At 36.1% G+C, this 15,475-nt stretch overlaps 1 protein-coding gene across 1 annotated transcript; it reads right to left on the minus strand.

The window, feature by feature from the left end:
- Window positions 1-318: 318 nt before the first annotated feature.
- Window positions 319-13,847, minus strand: LOC128019510 (5-hydroxytryptamine receptor 1F-like). Its single transcript, XM_052605507.1, has 3 exons — window positions 13,730-13,847; window positions 5,120-5,247; window positions 319-3,434 (listed from the first exon to the last, which is right to left on the minus strand). The coding sequence occupies exon 3, from the start codon at window positions 3,430-3,432 to the stop codon at window positions 2,368-2,370; it is 1,065 nt and encodes a 354-aa protein (XP_052461467.1). The 5' UTR covers window positions 3,433-3,434; window positions 5,120-5,247; window positions 13,730-13,847; the 3' UTR covers window positions 319-2,367.
- Between the last annotated feature and the right edge of the window lie 1,628 nt (window positions 13,848-15,475).

Consider the following 15,475-nt stretch of genomic DNA (forward strand, 5'->3'; position numbering starts at 1 on the left):
CTTTTGAGTGATGATGACTCAAACAAAACACTGAATCAGTTTAATGAAGCAAATGAACTATCAAAACAAAACTCTCTAAAATGACTGTGACTTGTAGCTCTACGCTGGAGTCATTTAGTGTGACGTATCAACAGCGATGATAGTCTGAATATGTCTATTTCTGAATATGAACTGTATGAGAGTAACTGTGTTATGTTTAATGGAATTACTACAGTGTGAGATGGTAAAGGGGACGACAGGATCTTATGCACCAGTTTTAATTGAATGCAAGAAAACATGAGCATAACATTTTTATAAAATCATTTAATGCTACAACATTTGCTGAACATTTTGTACAACTTGCTTACCTTTGTTTAAAGTTTAGAAATATGTGGTCATACTTCACTTTATATAATATTATCAGTATAATCAACATATTGTACATTATGCAAAACATTTATTAACATGAACAACAGAAAGCTACATTATGAGATCAAATGTTTTGTACATCACATGCCCTTCTCCAATCATCAGTTTCTAAAAGATTATATGTTTATATTATCTTTGGTCTCAATATAATTTGGAGAAACACACATGAGTCTTATCAGAGAAAACATCAGAGTAACATTCTTACGAAAGAAATAGACAAATGCACAACAGATTTGCCTAACAAATTTACAGCAGAAGCCCAAATGAAAGAAGTGTCTAATAATAAACCTTTCCATTGTTTGTGTAATGCACCAGTGAAACATCTGGACACTCCCTCACATGTATAGCCTTTAAAACAATAACATTATGGGAAGTTTTCTTCTGATGAAGACCATCAGAAACATGAGATCAGTCAAGTGTGTCCAAGCATTTAACTGCTAGTGCAATTTTAATTAAATGCAAGTGCAATGTTCCAATCTACATACAGTATATTTTTGCCCTTAATATGGCTAAATATTTATGTAATGGGCTGTACACTGAATTTAGTAACACTTTACAATATTTTGTAAACAGTGGGTACATTAGTTATCTCTATTTTTTAAACTAACAGCAATCAATGTTATTTTCAGCATTGACTAATAAATTAAAAACTAAAGTCGTATCTGTTAATATTATTTCATGAACTTGAGCTTAAGTGAAGCAACAATGAACAGCTGTATTTTAATTAAATAATGTTAACCAAGATTAATAAATACTTTTCCAAATGTCTTGCTCATTGTTAGCTATTGTTGATACATTAACTAATATCAACTAAATGGGACATTTTTGTAAAGTGTTACACTGAATTTCTTCCTCTTAGGAAAAATAGTATGTTTTTCACATACAAAAGGTCTGTTTGAAATCTATGATATTAAAACCCACTAAAATATTGTTCAGCTCTAAGTAATCTAGTTGCATATATGGATTTCACTCTAAATATAAGACATTTGTGAAAATGTATAAAAGTGGCAGTTATTTTCCTTCCTCACAGATCTACTGAAATGTTGCAGTTTGTTGCAGGTATTTCATATTACTCTTGAAAAATGCTTTGGTTTTACATTGTTCGGTTTTAGTTACATTTAATTGTTGCATGGAATCAATTTAAACAAAACATTTAATTTAAAAGACCAATATTTAACTGTGCAGAATAATGGCTTGATTTAATTAAAGGAGTGATAGGATGCCCACAAAACAGCTCTTTTCAGAGCACGCCGTTTTGTAGCATTTTCCTTTAAATGTTAATGAGCTCTGCTGACCACGCCCCTCTCTTCCAGCTGCTCTCTGAGGGACTGTTTACTTTAGCCACATTCATCATGAAACTTGCTAATTAGTACAGTATTAAGGAAAGACGATTTGCAAAGATTCATTAAAAGACCTTACACTCACTTCTTCTGTTGGTAAAGCTAGATCACGAATGATTTGTGCAAACATAGATGCATTTATGTAGATTGGGGATGCAGTCCCTTCACAAACAAATGTAACATGAATCCACTGCGTCTTCAAGGTGTCGGGAGTAAATGACGACTGCTGGGTTCATTATTACATTCAACAACAGAACACTTAGGAGGTATTCTTGTCTACATCTGCTCCGGCGGTGAAATAATGGTGGACTGATGACAGGTAAAACACCAGTCCAGTCGGTGCTGACACACTTCTGTCAATCAAACTATTGAGGGAGGGGCCTGGGTCTGTGTGATGTCACAAAGACAGGCATTTGAGATAGGCTCGATTTGATAAAGGGGTAAAGATTTAAGCAGAAAAAGGAAAAAAAACCCTGCCTGTGTCTTTATCATTATAGGGTGGTTATGTACACACACTGCAAACACACATTTCAATTCAAACAACTTGTAAAAGTGCATCATATGTCCCCTTTAAGTTCTTTGAAGGTTTTCTTTCTTTATTTTTATTTATTCATTGGTGTTAGAGATAATTCTTGCACTTGATTAACTTCTGGAAAGCCCTTTTGAAATCCTCGTTAAAGATGGTGTAAATCAGCGGGTTGATGAGAGAGTTCAGATATCCCAGCCAAGTCAGAAAGTTGGTCATCTGAGGAGATGGAGTGCAGGACGTACACATGTTAACAATCACCTCATGGATGAAGAACGGCAGCCAGCAGATGACAAAAGCCCCAATAATGAGTCCCAGAGTGGTGGCGGCCTTCCTTTCATGCGTGCTGGAGATGCGGTTTTTCCTGATGGACCGTTCTCTGAAAGACGAAGTCTTTAGGCTTTTCCCAGCGATGCACACTCTGTCGCCTTCGGTGGAGGGTTCAGACACTGATTTCTCCGGGGGGCTTAGGGTGTCCGGTGATGTGGGCTCCTGGTCGCTGCACTTGGGAAGCATGTGTCCATTTATCTCTGGCTTGTTGAAGCAGCTGGCTCTCCTTTTGTAAAGAGTCTTTGCTGCTTGGTAGATCTTGTAGTAAAGAATGATAATGAGTATTAGCGGGATGTAAAAAGCTCCGAACGTGGAGTAAAGCAAAGAGCCAATGTTGTCATGTTTAATGATGCACTCATTTTCTTGGTGGCCTCTCAATAGCATTGGCGGCAGAGAGACTATTATCGAGAGGAGCCACACCACAATGATCGTTATGGCGGCTCGTAGAGAAGTCCTCTTTCTCAAATACTCCACTGCGTCTGTAATGGCACGGTATCGGTCCACAGCGATGGCCGCGAGGTGCAGGATGGAGCACGTGCAGCAGGTTATGTCCACGATTAACCAGATGTTGCACATTACTTCACCCATGACCCATGTCTCCATCACAATGTAGGCAATGCTGAAGGGCATGACTAATATGGCCACCAAAAGGTCAGTCACGGCCAGTGAGCAAATGAGATAGTTTGCAGGATGGTGCAGCTTGGGTGTGACGATGATGGCTGTAATGACCAAGCAGTTCATGGCCATCGTCAGTATAGCAAGAAACGAAAGCGTGAGGGAGAGGACAATCACGCCCCATGTGTCTGTATGTGTTTCATTTGAATTCATGCCTAGGACAGAACAGGACAAACAGAATCACCAAGACAGGACAAAAAAAAATCTGCTGGTGAGTTCTGTATAGAGTATATGATACATAAATGAGCATTAAACTGAAAATTAAACTAAGCTGATTAGTTATTCAATGTAAACGAAATATTTACAGAATATTTACTCCAAGTTTCCAACTTGGAGTCGATTGGTTTATTTCAGTGTGTTTATGTATTACATGATCAGGAAGAACTCTTTTCTATTTGAATATATTTTTCTAAGTTGAATTTTCAGCATCATTTCTCCAGTGTAATGGACTGGAGTGGTGTGGATTACTTGTGGATTATTGTGATGTTTTCATCAGCTTCATTCACTGCAGAGGATCCACTGGGGAGTAAAGTTCCTCGCACACTGAGTCAGAAATTTTCATATGCTTTTTTCGTATTCGTCATCCTAAAAATGTGTCGCGCACACAAACCTTGCACACTGATGCGTGTTAATTAATCTGCTGCGAAAGAATCCGCAAAACAATACAAAATGCAGTCTTCGAGCAGTGAGGATGAATGTGTTGGCCACTCTTTTCTTAAAAAGAGAAAAAGAAAGAGGAAATGTTGGATCCATCATCCAATCCAAGGAGAGGTCCACGTGCTTATCAAGGAGCTTTGGGATTATCCAATGTTTACTTAGGATGTCAATGGCACAGCTTGATGATTCGCTAGTGAAACTGGGGCCACATATTAAAAAGAACACCACCCAATTCTTCTTTTCCAACTCAGTGTGAAAGGACCAATACAGGGCTTTGTGCAGCGAGAAGATCAACTAGCTAGACGCCTTGTTTGTACGGAGGCTCTGAATTGTCAAAACACCTCTCAGAATTGAATTGAATTGAAAATGCTTGCTACGGATGTCAAAAATGCTGAAAATCGTGTAGGCAGTGTGTAAACGTGACTGACAGAATGTGCGATTGTATTTCTTTTTTAACGTGCGAAAATTTCTGACAAAAAGTTCTGACTCAGTGTGCCTTAAGTGATGAAATGCTACATTTCTCTAAATCTGTTCAGATGCACAATCAAACTCATCTTCATCTTTGATGGCCTTTTCAGCAAACTTTCATTTAGATTTGCTGTAAGATTTACAAGTAGAGTAAATATGACCGATAAAAGACACGTAACATACTGAAATAAATGTGAAGACTGAAACAACATTTCTTATAAAACATACTCTAATAATACTTGTTTTACTTTTTCTTTGAAAAACTTTTTCTTTGAACTGAAATGTAGCAACTACTGATGTAGCAGGAATGAAATCGGCTTCACATACACACCTTATTTTACAATAAATGTAAGGTTTTGAGCTTGCTATCAAATGTTATGATGCGCAGAAAGCTTGAAATAAAACAGAAACTTTAGTGAGTCATTAAAAATCACACTTTTAATGACTCACCAATTATCAGTTTTGTTCATTCTAAGAAGCATTCTCACTAATTCTCCCCAAGTCATCAAACATTTAATTTTTGTCTAAATAGAAATCAACGGATAACTATTACAGTGTGAGTTATATAACAAGAAAGCATAAACCTAATGGCCTTCATGGGCATTAAATAATGTGGATATTTCTTGTGTGGCCTCTTTTATTCACTGGGGAACACTTCCGAGTTCACCTGGTTTACTCTATTGAAATATCATGAAGGGCTTTTCACTATTCATACCTGTAGAAGTGCTGCTTATTCATCTGACAGCTTCTGTCTGTGTGTGTTCACCGAGCTGCACGTCATCCCTGCATTGTGTTCAGAGATCTTGACCATGGTGGTCTATTCCATCATTCGCCACAAATCATCTGAAAGATCAAAAGGAGTGTTAATGTCAAAGGAGAGTTTGTCAGATTGTCCTTGCAGAACACGGGAGGGAATAGATGTTATGACTGCTGCTGAAATCATTGATGAAAGAGGAATATGATTTTCTCTGAAGAGCATCTGAATCGCTGTCTTTTAAAAGGAAAACGGGCCGGAGAAAGCCACATGAGAGCTCGCAGGATGTTTTCTATTCAGTACAGCGAGGAATTTGACTGAACGTGCTGATTTTCATTACATCAAGTATCAGCTGTTTATGACTGTCCCTTGAACTTGTGCATTTGATGTCTTTTTCACAATCTGCAATTTTTTAAAGATTATTTGATGAATAGAATATACAATATGTTATAATATTCACACATGCACACATACATTGTATACCTATGCGATGAGCTTAAAAGTGTGAGAGTGAGTAACACAAATGGTTATACGGATGCACTCTTCATCACATGCTGGCAGTGTGTCTGTATTAGTGCTGGCTTTGAGAATATGGTTGTCATAGAGACTCATGGGGATGGACTTTCTGACCAAAAGGCCAGAGCTATTCAACAACAATTGATTTCAAACACTCTAGAAGCTCTTTCTCTGCCAACATGATGATGTTAGTCTATTAGTCAGATTGTTTTAGATGTAAGGTCAGTTTATCTGAAGAACTGGTAGATTTAAGCTGATTGTTGTGGAATCTCTCTTTACATGGGAATATTTATTGGGATTTTCACGCACAACCATCTCAAGGGTTTACAGAGAATGGTAAAAAAGAGAAAATGTCCAGTGAGCGGCAGTTGTTGGGAGGAAAATGTCTGGTTGATGTCAGAGGTCAGAGGAGAATGGGCAGACTGATTAGAAATGATAGAAAGGCAACAGTAACTCAAGTAACCTCTTGTTACGACCAAGGTATGCAGAATAGCATCTCTGAACACACAACATGTCAAAGCCTGAAGCAGATGAGCTACAGCTGCAGAAGACCACACCGGGTGCCGCTCCTGTCAGATAAGAACAGGAAACAGAGGCTCACCAAAACTGGACATTAGAAGATTGGGAAAACGTTGTCTGGTCTGATGATTTCTGCTCCGACATTCAGATGGTGTGGTCATAAAATGAAAGCATGGATCCATCCTGCCTTGTCTTAACGGGTCAGGCTGCTGCTGGTGGTGTAATGGTGTGGGGGATGTTTTCTTGGCACACTTTGGGCCCCTTAGTACCAATTGAAATTCGTTTAAACACCACAGCCTACCTGAGCATTGTTGCTAACCATGTCCATGCCTTTATGACTAGTATACCCATCTTCTGATGGCTACTTCCAGCAGGATAATGCACCATGTCACAAAGCTCAAATCATCTCAGACTGGTGTCTTTAACGTGACAATAAGTTCACTTTACTCAAATAGCCTCCACACTCACCAGATCTCAATCTAATGGAGCAACTTTGGGATGTGATGGAACGGGAAATTCAGGATGTGCAGCCGACAAATCTGCAGCAACTGCGAGATGCTATTATGCCAATCTGAAACCAAAATCTCTGAGGAATGTTTCCAACACCTTGTTGAATCTATGCCACAAAGAATTAAGGCAGTTCTGAAGGCGAAAGGGGGTCCAACACGGTACTAGCAAGGTGTACCTAATAAAGTGGCCAGTGTGTGTGTGTGTGTGTATATATATATATTGATTGATTCAAAATTTTTATTATTAACAAATTATTCCTTTCCAACGTATAGCCTGAAACAGTCAGAAATAGAACAGAACAAATGATTATGTTGATTCTTCCAATTTGTCTATTAAAGCACCAGACATTAGGACAGGCTCTCAACAAAAGGATTTAGTTGTTCCTGCAGCTAGTGGAGTTATTTAGCTCAGTGACACTCGGCCACATTGCTAAATTGCTTATATTGATCAGACGACACTCTTCACTGATCTCATGTAATCATCAGGCGATCACAGTTTTCTGGTTCACTCCTCATTGTTCATGAATGGTGTTTCCTAACGAAACATTTGGGCATGTCATGGGTCTCATCCAATCAGTTTCTTGATATCATTTTCCTGAATCTCCAAAGTAACTGTTTCCATGATAGTAGATGTAGATTATTTCAATTCACATACTCCTGGGTGATGCATGTGCCAACTGAGCAACTGCCTTTCAGATGAATGGGAACGTTAATGGATCGCTCTCTCTAGATATTCTAGTTGCAGGTGCTATTAGAGGGAGAAACATGCTCATACTAAACAGCATTTTAGTCCACAAAATGCCTCTACATGCAAAATGAGTCATTATTTTTTTTTTACTTCCTCAAAATTGAAACGTGCATATGAATATTATCATCTTTACTATACATTAGCACAAGACAGACAGACTAAAAGCTGCAAAACATCATTGTTGATAGTTACAAAACCTAAAAGGTATGTCTGAGGACTACCAAAATAAAAATTTGGTTACGCTATAAGAATATAATTCATTTCTCATGAGTCTCCTTGCATTTTACTGTTTTTGTGCTTCCTAACTTAAGCAGTTCTGTCCTACAGAACAAACTTCTTTTTACTTTGTTATCACTGTCTCCCCCCACATGCTCTCTGTTCGCTCTTGTGTGGAGATTCTCTAGGGTACACTGACACTGCCAGAAATAATACAAAAAGACATAAGAACATCACTGAAGAATGTTGCAATATTTACAATATTTTTGCAGAGTAACTTCCTGAAACTAAATGTTACATTTTGACTTTTATTCCTGAATTTGACAATGTAAAAACTACTTTAAAATATAAAGTGAAAAAAGAAGGTGACTGTGGTTGCCAGATCCTCACTTTAAAAAAAATGTCAAGTCAAGTCACCTTTATTTATAAAGTGCTTTTGACAATCCAGATTGTCAAAGTATTGACACAATGCACTGACAATGTTTCATGTATGCCAATGTTTGTATATTTTGCATGTCTTTATGTAATGTTAACACAAACTACAATCTGTTTTGAACCTTAAAATACTGTACACTGATTACCAGCATAATAGTATTAAAATAAAAGGCCAAAGGCCACATTATGTTCTTCACAATATGTTTTTCCAAGATCCATGACTAATAAACATGCATAAACAGCAACAGATTCACCCACACAAAAACAAAACTCTATCAGTTATAATAAGAGTCTTTTATGGGGTGCCAAGTGTAACCTGACTATGCAATTTCATGGACTAAATGAACTGTGTGACCCAAAGTGCAAACACATTTCATACGCAAAATGACAGATGCCAGTTGCTTTTTCTATTTGTTGGATGAAATGCATATCTAATTTGCGGAATGCTGGAATCATTTGTTTTCGGTTAAATCAAATACATTTTTACTGCAACAGTTTCTACAGCATGGATTTCTAATTCAATTATCAGACTTTACACACCAAAGATTAGTTAGTTAGAATCATAAACACGTATGAATATTTAAAGCAAACATCTGGCACACAAAATGATTGACAAAAAATGTAATAACATGTAAACAAGGATCAAGTAATGAATAAAAACTGGAACATTTGACATGAAACCTTCTGCACTTTGAAGATAAGTTGCTCTCAATACACATTTAGCCTAATATTTATTGCACTATTTGCAGTCTGTGATTCTATGTCTTTATCTTGTTTTTTCATAAATATTACGATGTAAGTTTTTCTTTTATATTTATGAGCTCAAAAAAGTGATTTCTTAGAGTATTTGCAAATTAAAACCATATATAATTCATGTATGTTTTGTTATTGTTAACAAGAACTATTAAAATCAGTATTTAAAAAAAAAAGTTTTAAATAAACCAGAAAAATATATATTTTTAAATAAATACAAAAAATAAAAGGTATTTCAAAATTTGTATAAATACTATAACAGTATATAAAATAATACTAAAACAACACTAATGTCATTACATTAGAATACAGCATATTAAGCTTATTGCTATTTATTTAGATAAATACAGCTTAAGAGAAACATTTCACAAAAGGTTTTAAATTGTACAATACTGTAATGTTCAAAAAATAACGAAATACTGTGACAACTTCAGATTATGTCCATATTTAATGAGCCACACCTGTGTGAACGTAAGAAAAGTGACTTCATACATCTTTTTAAAATCAGTTGCTGTTGAGTTAATGCAAAACTGCTGAATATTTTTCCCCACTGATAATACTCCACTAAAAAAGCAGAAAAATATCCCCATATCTTGCTAATAATATAAAACAACACCATTTTTTAGCTGCGTTTGTAGCAAACATTCATATTGTCACAGATGTAAAAAAAAGGCTTAAGACCAACCCCCTGCCTCCCAAAAAAAAAACATGATTATCATATCTGTATATTAAAATAGGGATGATATTATTTAATTTACATGATCAGTGATGCTTTTATGTCAAAGAAAGACCTTCGCTAACAGCTGGAAATTCCCAAAGGCAAATCAGTCGAGTATTATTCTGAGCGATTCAGCAAAAAGGTGCCTTTATGCAGCATACATCAATATTTGATATCAACTGTATAAACTTTAACATTTCTAAGATGGTAAGCTATGAATGAAGTTTGAGATGACAAGATGCACCACCTCTTGATGTCTAAGCAATCGAGAAAGAGCTCTAATTGCATTTCGAGCGAGCTGCCTCTCAACACTGGGTCTGAAAATGGCATGCTTGATGAGAACGCTTAATACATACTTCCTCTTCACAGCAGGTACTAATGGAAAAAGATAACAGTGCCACTTGGTGTAATATAACGAGTGATGTCGTCAGAGCCAGGGCAGCACCAAATATGACAGAACTGAGAATGACTGTACTTACACAAAGCGTGATATAGTTGAGAAAATGGGTGTACGAGAAAATGAAGAACTAAGAAACTGACTTGAAAGCAGGGATGCCATCAAATGCATGCTTCATTACTGCTTTCATTTAAAAGCCACATTTTGCATATCTTGCCATGATAAGAGAATGGCAAAAATCAGCAGTCCTGATGATAACTGAATGAGTAATCTGCTTGAATGAAACAGGAACTGTGTTCTACTAGCACAAAGATCCAGGCATTTCAAGGACAAATACTGTGGCAGCACAAATATGAAGTATCCTGAGCATTGTACTGTTGCTTTATCATTTCCTTCACCACTTGAGGGGAACGACGTGCTCCTTCGCAACGTGTTTTCTTTGTTGAATAATTTTGGGGTTTGGGGAGATACAGTACCATGACCTTCATTAAAATGATAATTCTGTCATCATTTACCCACCCTCGTGTCATTTCAAAGATCAAAAGATGCATGGCTTTTTTTCTTCTGTGGAACATAAAAGGAGGAATCTTGAATAATGTACTCACCGGTCTTTGCCATTTAAATAAAAGTGAGTGAGAATCCAGTCACAGAACACAGTCAAAGTATAATAAAGCAATCTGATAGCATATGATAGATATGATATGAATAACAGACCAAAATGTAGCACTGATTTGCACATTTGCTCGTTCAAACTTGCTGCATTTCGACAATGCATTCGTCAATGATGATCGGTCATAACACTGCTGATGTCAAACCTCATTTGTTGTTTGCCATGGAACAAGGTAGTTTTGATTACAAAATGCACAAAAAGCAAACCATAAAATGTCTATTCAAGTCCTTGTTCAACATTTTAATTTTAGTCGTTTCCATATATCAAATTATTGTATGGTTTGGAACCATTTGCACTTCTTCAGCTGTGTTTTGATGAAAGTGATTGCAATACACTCGTATGCACCGTCTGAGATGGGAGAAAAATAGCTGACCTGACATTCTTTGTGTCAAAGGAATAACCATTAAAGGGTCTCCTGTTGAAAGAAGTCCCTTTTTCTTTGTTAGTACGATGTCAAAACTTGAGCTGAAGCACTTAAAAATACAATTAACGTTACTCAAAGAGATGCCTGGAGATTGTATGCTATTTCTGTTACATTCTCAGACAGCTCTTCATGGGAAAATATGCTTCCTATGATGCCAGCCATGGAGGGACAAAATGATATTAAACAGGTCCATATGGATCAAAGGGATGCAAAGCAGACGTCTTGCAACTTCTGTCTCAAATGCAAACATGTTTTGAACTGAGACAATAGACATGGCTATACTGTATTACCCTGTCTCATCACATCAGCCATTTTTCTAAAATATCTTTGTTATTCTATCTGAGGACACAGTCTATTTGTCCTGTTGCTCACATAAAAGCAGTTTCCAAGATGTCTCAGGGGAGGCACTTTATAGATTTTGTCCTCACTAATTCCTACATCTTCAGATCTGAAACCACATAACCCGGATACATCTGAGCTGTGTGACAAAAACCCCATTAATCCCTGCTGGTATTTAAACTTTAGCTTTGCAAAGATCAGATAACATTAGATAAGATTTTGCATGAGATCAGATAACAGCCTAACATTAGAAGTATTTGGTGAGATGAAGGCCTTAGGAAATGTAAACATTTATAAGATACATGATTTCTTATTTGAGCACAACAGTGGCTGTTCACCTTTTCACTGGCCTTGGAAGTGTTTTTCCCATTCAATATTATTTATTGGCATTTAAAAAAGAATTTTTGAACAAGAACATTATAAACTTTAAGAATGTCAAATATTTATGTCTTTACAGATATTCAACTTAAAAATTGTGGCTACAAAAACAAACAAACCAAAAAAAAGTTTTAGAATATTCCATCCATCATTACTGCCCAAGAAAAACAATACAGTTCACTGAACACATTTAGATGTCACATTTTATGACAACACGTCCTACTATATGTGGTAAGGTGTCACGTAGGAACCTGACTCTTACCTCTTTTTTTAACCAATATTTAAACAGCAAAAAAGAATAAAAAAGACAATGCAAAAATATATGGAATATATGGTTCCAAGATTCCATGGAATCTTTCTTTTGCACAAATTGTTCCTTTGTTCTTCACACTTAGAATGAAGAATATATATATATATATATATATATATATATATATATATATATATATATATATATATATATATATATATATATATATATATATGTATATAAATATATATATATATATATATATATATATATATATATATATATATATATATATATATATATATATATATAGCCTATATATAAATATATACTATGAAGCCCCTTTACTTTTCCCTTTACCCAATTTTCAAGAACTGCAATATTCATATGGATAATTTCTAAATTGTTCACTGTGAGAAGACAAAACAAACAAACAAACAAACAAAAACACACATCAAGACGGTTCTTCCACACACTTCTCTAGACTAAACACATTACTGCATCCAAGTCTTCTCAAAACAGGGACTCAGACTGGTGTGAAATCACAAGACCAAGTCCATAAACTCCTCTCACTCTAAACCTATGCTGAAAAATGCTCCCAAGCAAAAATCTGTTATTGCTGACAAATGACTCTTGCACAAGATATGTTACTGTGCCTCACTGTCACTGGATGAAGCCCAGAATTGTCCAGAATTGTTTCTTTTCTCTAAAACAACGGTGAGATACAGAGGATTCTGAGGTAGCCTTTCATCCATCATTTGCATGTCAGGGAAGGGAGAAAAATGCAAAGAACTAATGGTAAAGTATCAGGTGAGCAGCCAATATGCTAATGACAGAAAACTGTATTTGCCAATAAACAGCACCTAGCAAAAACTAGGATGAACCAGAAACCTCCAATAATGGTAAAGAAAATGAAATAATGACTCACACAGTATTCTCATATGTTGAGATAGAGGCTTTCCTTTAGATACTGATGATGAAGCCCTTCATCAATCACTTGCATGTCATGGATGGGGAAAAAATGAAGACCAACTTATCAAGTCCTCAGCCAATATGCTAATGAACAAAAACAACATTTGCCCATATCAGGCCAGTATGGTAATGAGACATGGTGTGGAATTTAGACATCGTTATAAATAGAAAAGGTTATGGAAAAACACCAAATTAGTGTTTATTACTCACTGCAGTCTATTGTTATTGTTATACATGCAGCAGAGGTAAAACACACATTCTCCTCATATAGCTATCTGACAAAATTCATAATCACTATCAAACTGTTCATAAAAGACGCATCTTGAGCAGTGCTATAAATCATAAAACCCCCGATGATTCAGATCAAGAATTTGATAATGATAGATTTGATCTGATAAAATAATGTGTCTAGTAAAACTCTTTAGTTTACACGAGACAAGGGAAGGGGCCAGAAACAGAAAATAACATAATACCGCAAGATACTAAATGATTCGCACTGTTAACCACATCGTTTTTAATTGAAAAGCGTATTTATCCATTTGAGTTTGAAAACTACCTGTATCTTAATAAGCTTGTTTATTTTTGCAATATTGCAACAAGCCATTACCATGCAACGAACTTGATACAACTTTAAATTGGTCAATAAACAGTCGTTAATATCGCAGGAATTTCAAGAAACCTCTTATTTAAACACCAAAATAGCATAAATAATGAAATAATGACTTACATTGAGATGCAATTTGTTGAGGTGATGGCATTCCTCTAGAAGCGCACGCCGGAATTTGATGTTTCTCCTCACGAGACAGATGAATGTCTATCACAGGCGCACAGAGCGCTCGCGCTCATACTGACATTCAACTGGGATCGACCAGGCGCCGAGAGCGCGCAATTTAATACTCACGTGCACACTCAGTTGTGTAAATGAGCTACTACACGGAGTGCATTGCTTGATACAGGTAGTTTTAGTTTGAGTAAACGGTATCTATAATGCTCTCTCTCTCTCTCTCTCTCTCTCTCTCTCTCTCAAACAACAAAAGAATAGAAACTAGATCTTTTCCGTTGACATCACTCAGAGAATCATCAAAGGCGCAACCGATGACTTTTACTGTAGCTGAGGTCGGTTTTGCGCTTTTAACTGAGTGCAAATGAGCTTTAGCAGTTACCCTTTCAATGGCTTTTTACACCGTAGTTTAGATAAATATATGACTCAATAATGTCTTACTTATGAGACATTTTTTATTTTGTAATGAAACAGCAGAACTCTTAAGTGTTTGAAAGGCTCGGATACAGAATAACGCACCTTGAGGATGCAGTATCCGAAAATATAGCTATTTTACTATAAACTCACTGACAGTCTACAGCAGTCATATCATATGATTTTATTAATTATTTTTTCGAATGGGGTGCTTCGCGATGGGGTACATTTTCATTTTTAGGAAGCTTTTAGGAGCGAAAACAGTCATAATTTAGTGAACACGAACATCACTTTTGCAGATTACTGTTTAAAAAAAATATACTATAGCGAAGTTTCTTGATTTTAGAGTTTTGAAAGTTTCCAAAGTACAGTTTAAGTCTTTTATCTCAAAAGATTTAGGAAAATTAATTCCTCATGATATCTTTTTTCCTCATGATATCATGTTATTCTTTTTTTTTTTATTTTTTTTTTTTTACTTCAGTTAAGATATGTTGTTTCTATTTAAGGTAGGCTACATTAGTTTTTCCATAGCTAGGTGACCTATTTTTAACCCAACAGTTACAATGAGAAGCTAAATATAGTATAGTAATACATTTCCTTTTCAGATATGTTCATATTTTGCATATGTTTCCATTCACCCGGATTATATAATATGTGAGTAAACTGTAAGCTGCCTTTCAGACAATGAAGAAAAAGCGAAAAATTAAGGTTTAGGAATTTAATTAGCGGAGCTGTGGATGCTGAAAAGGTCAGGCTGTCACTGTCAGTGACCTTTGACTTTTTTTGTGCATGCAACAGTAAGGCCTTTTTCATGAGTAAATTGGTCTCGTCCTCCCTCTTTAGCTGGTTAACTGTAAAATGTCTCCAATTAAATAGGCAGTATCCAAAAACATCCAGAGGAGTTAGCATTCCCAGCTGTGTCCATGAGCACTTGGCCTTTGCCTAGTTCTAATCAGCTCTAATTCGAGCTCGGTAGGGCAATATTTTCATTTTACAGAGAAAGTAATGCATGCTGTAACCACCAGACATTGAGGTGATCTAGTCCCCAATGATTAAGAAATGGCTTGATTGTGCTGGTCTGCCTCAGTGGTCTCAGAGAACTCACAATGTCAAAATGATTGAGATCAATCAAAACAAAGATACCAGACTTTACCTCATCCTTGCACCACCAAAACATCACATACTGGACACACAGGAAAAAAAAAGAGAGAAAAAAAAGATTTTGTCTTCCAGAAGAAAATCATGCAGGTTTTAAAGGACACAAGGGTGAAATGGTTC

The sequence above is a fragment of the Carassius gibelio genome, chromosome A9 (genome assembly GCF_023724105.1).
Source record: "Carassius gibelio isolate Cgi1373 ecotype wild population from Czech Republic chromosome A9, carGib1.2-hapl.c, whole genome shotgun sequence".
Classification (NCBI taxonomy): domain Eukaryota; kingdom Metazoa; phylum Chordata; class Actinopteri; order Cypriniformes; family Cyprinidae; genus Carassius; species Carassius gibelio.

Bases quoted from the DNA above. Each gene is read 5' to 3' on its own strand.
- LOC128019510 (XM_052605507.1), bottom strand. From the start codon at position 3,432: ATGAATTCAAATGAAACACATACAGACACATGGGGCGTGATTGTCCTC.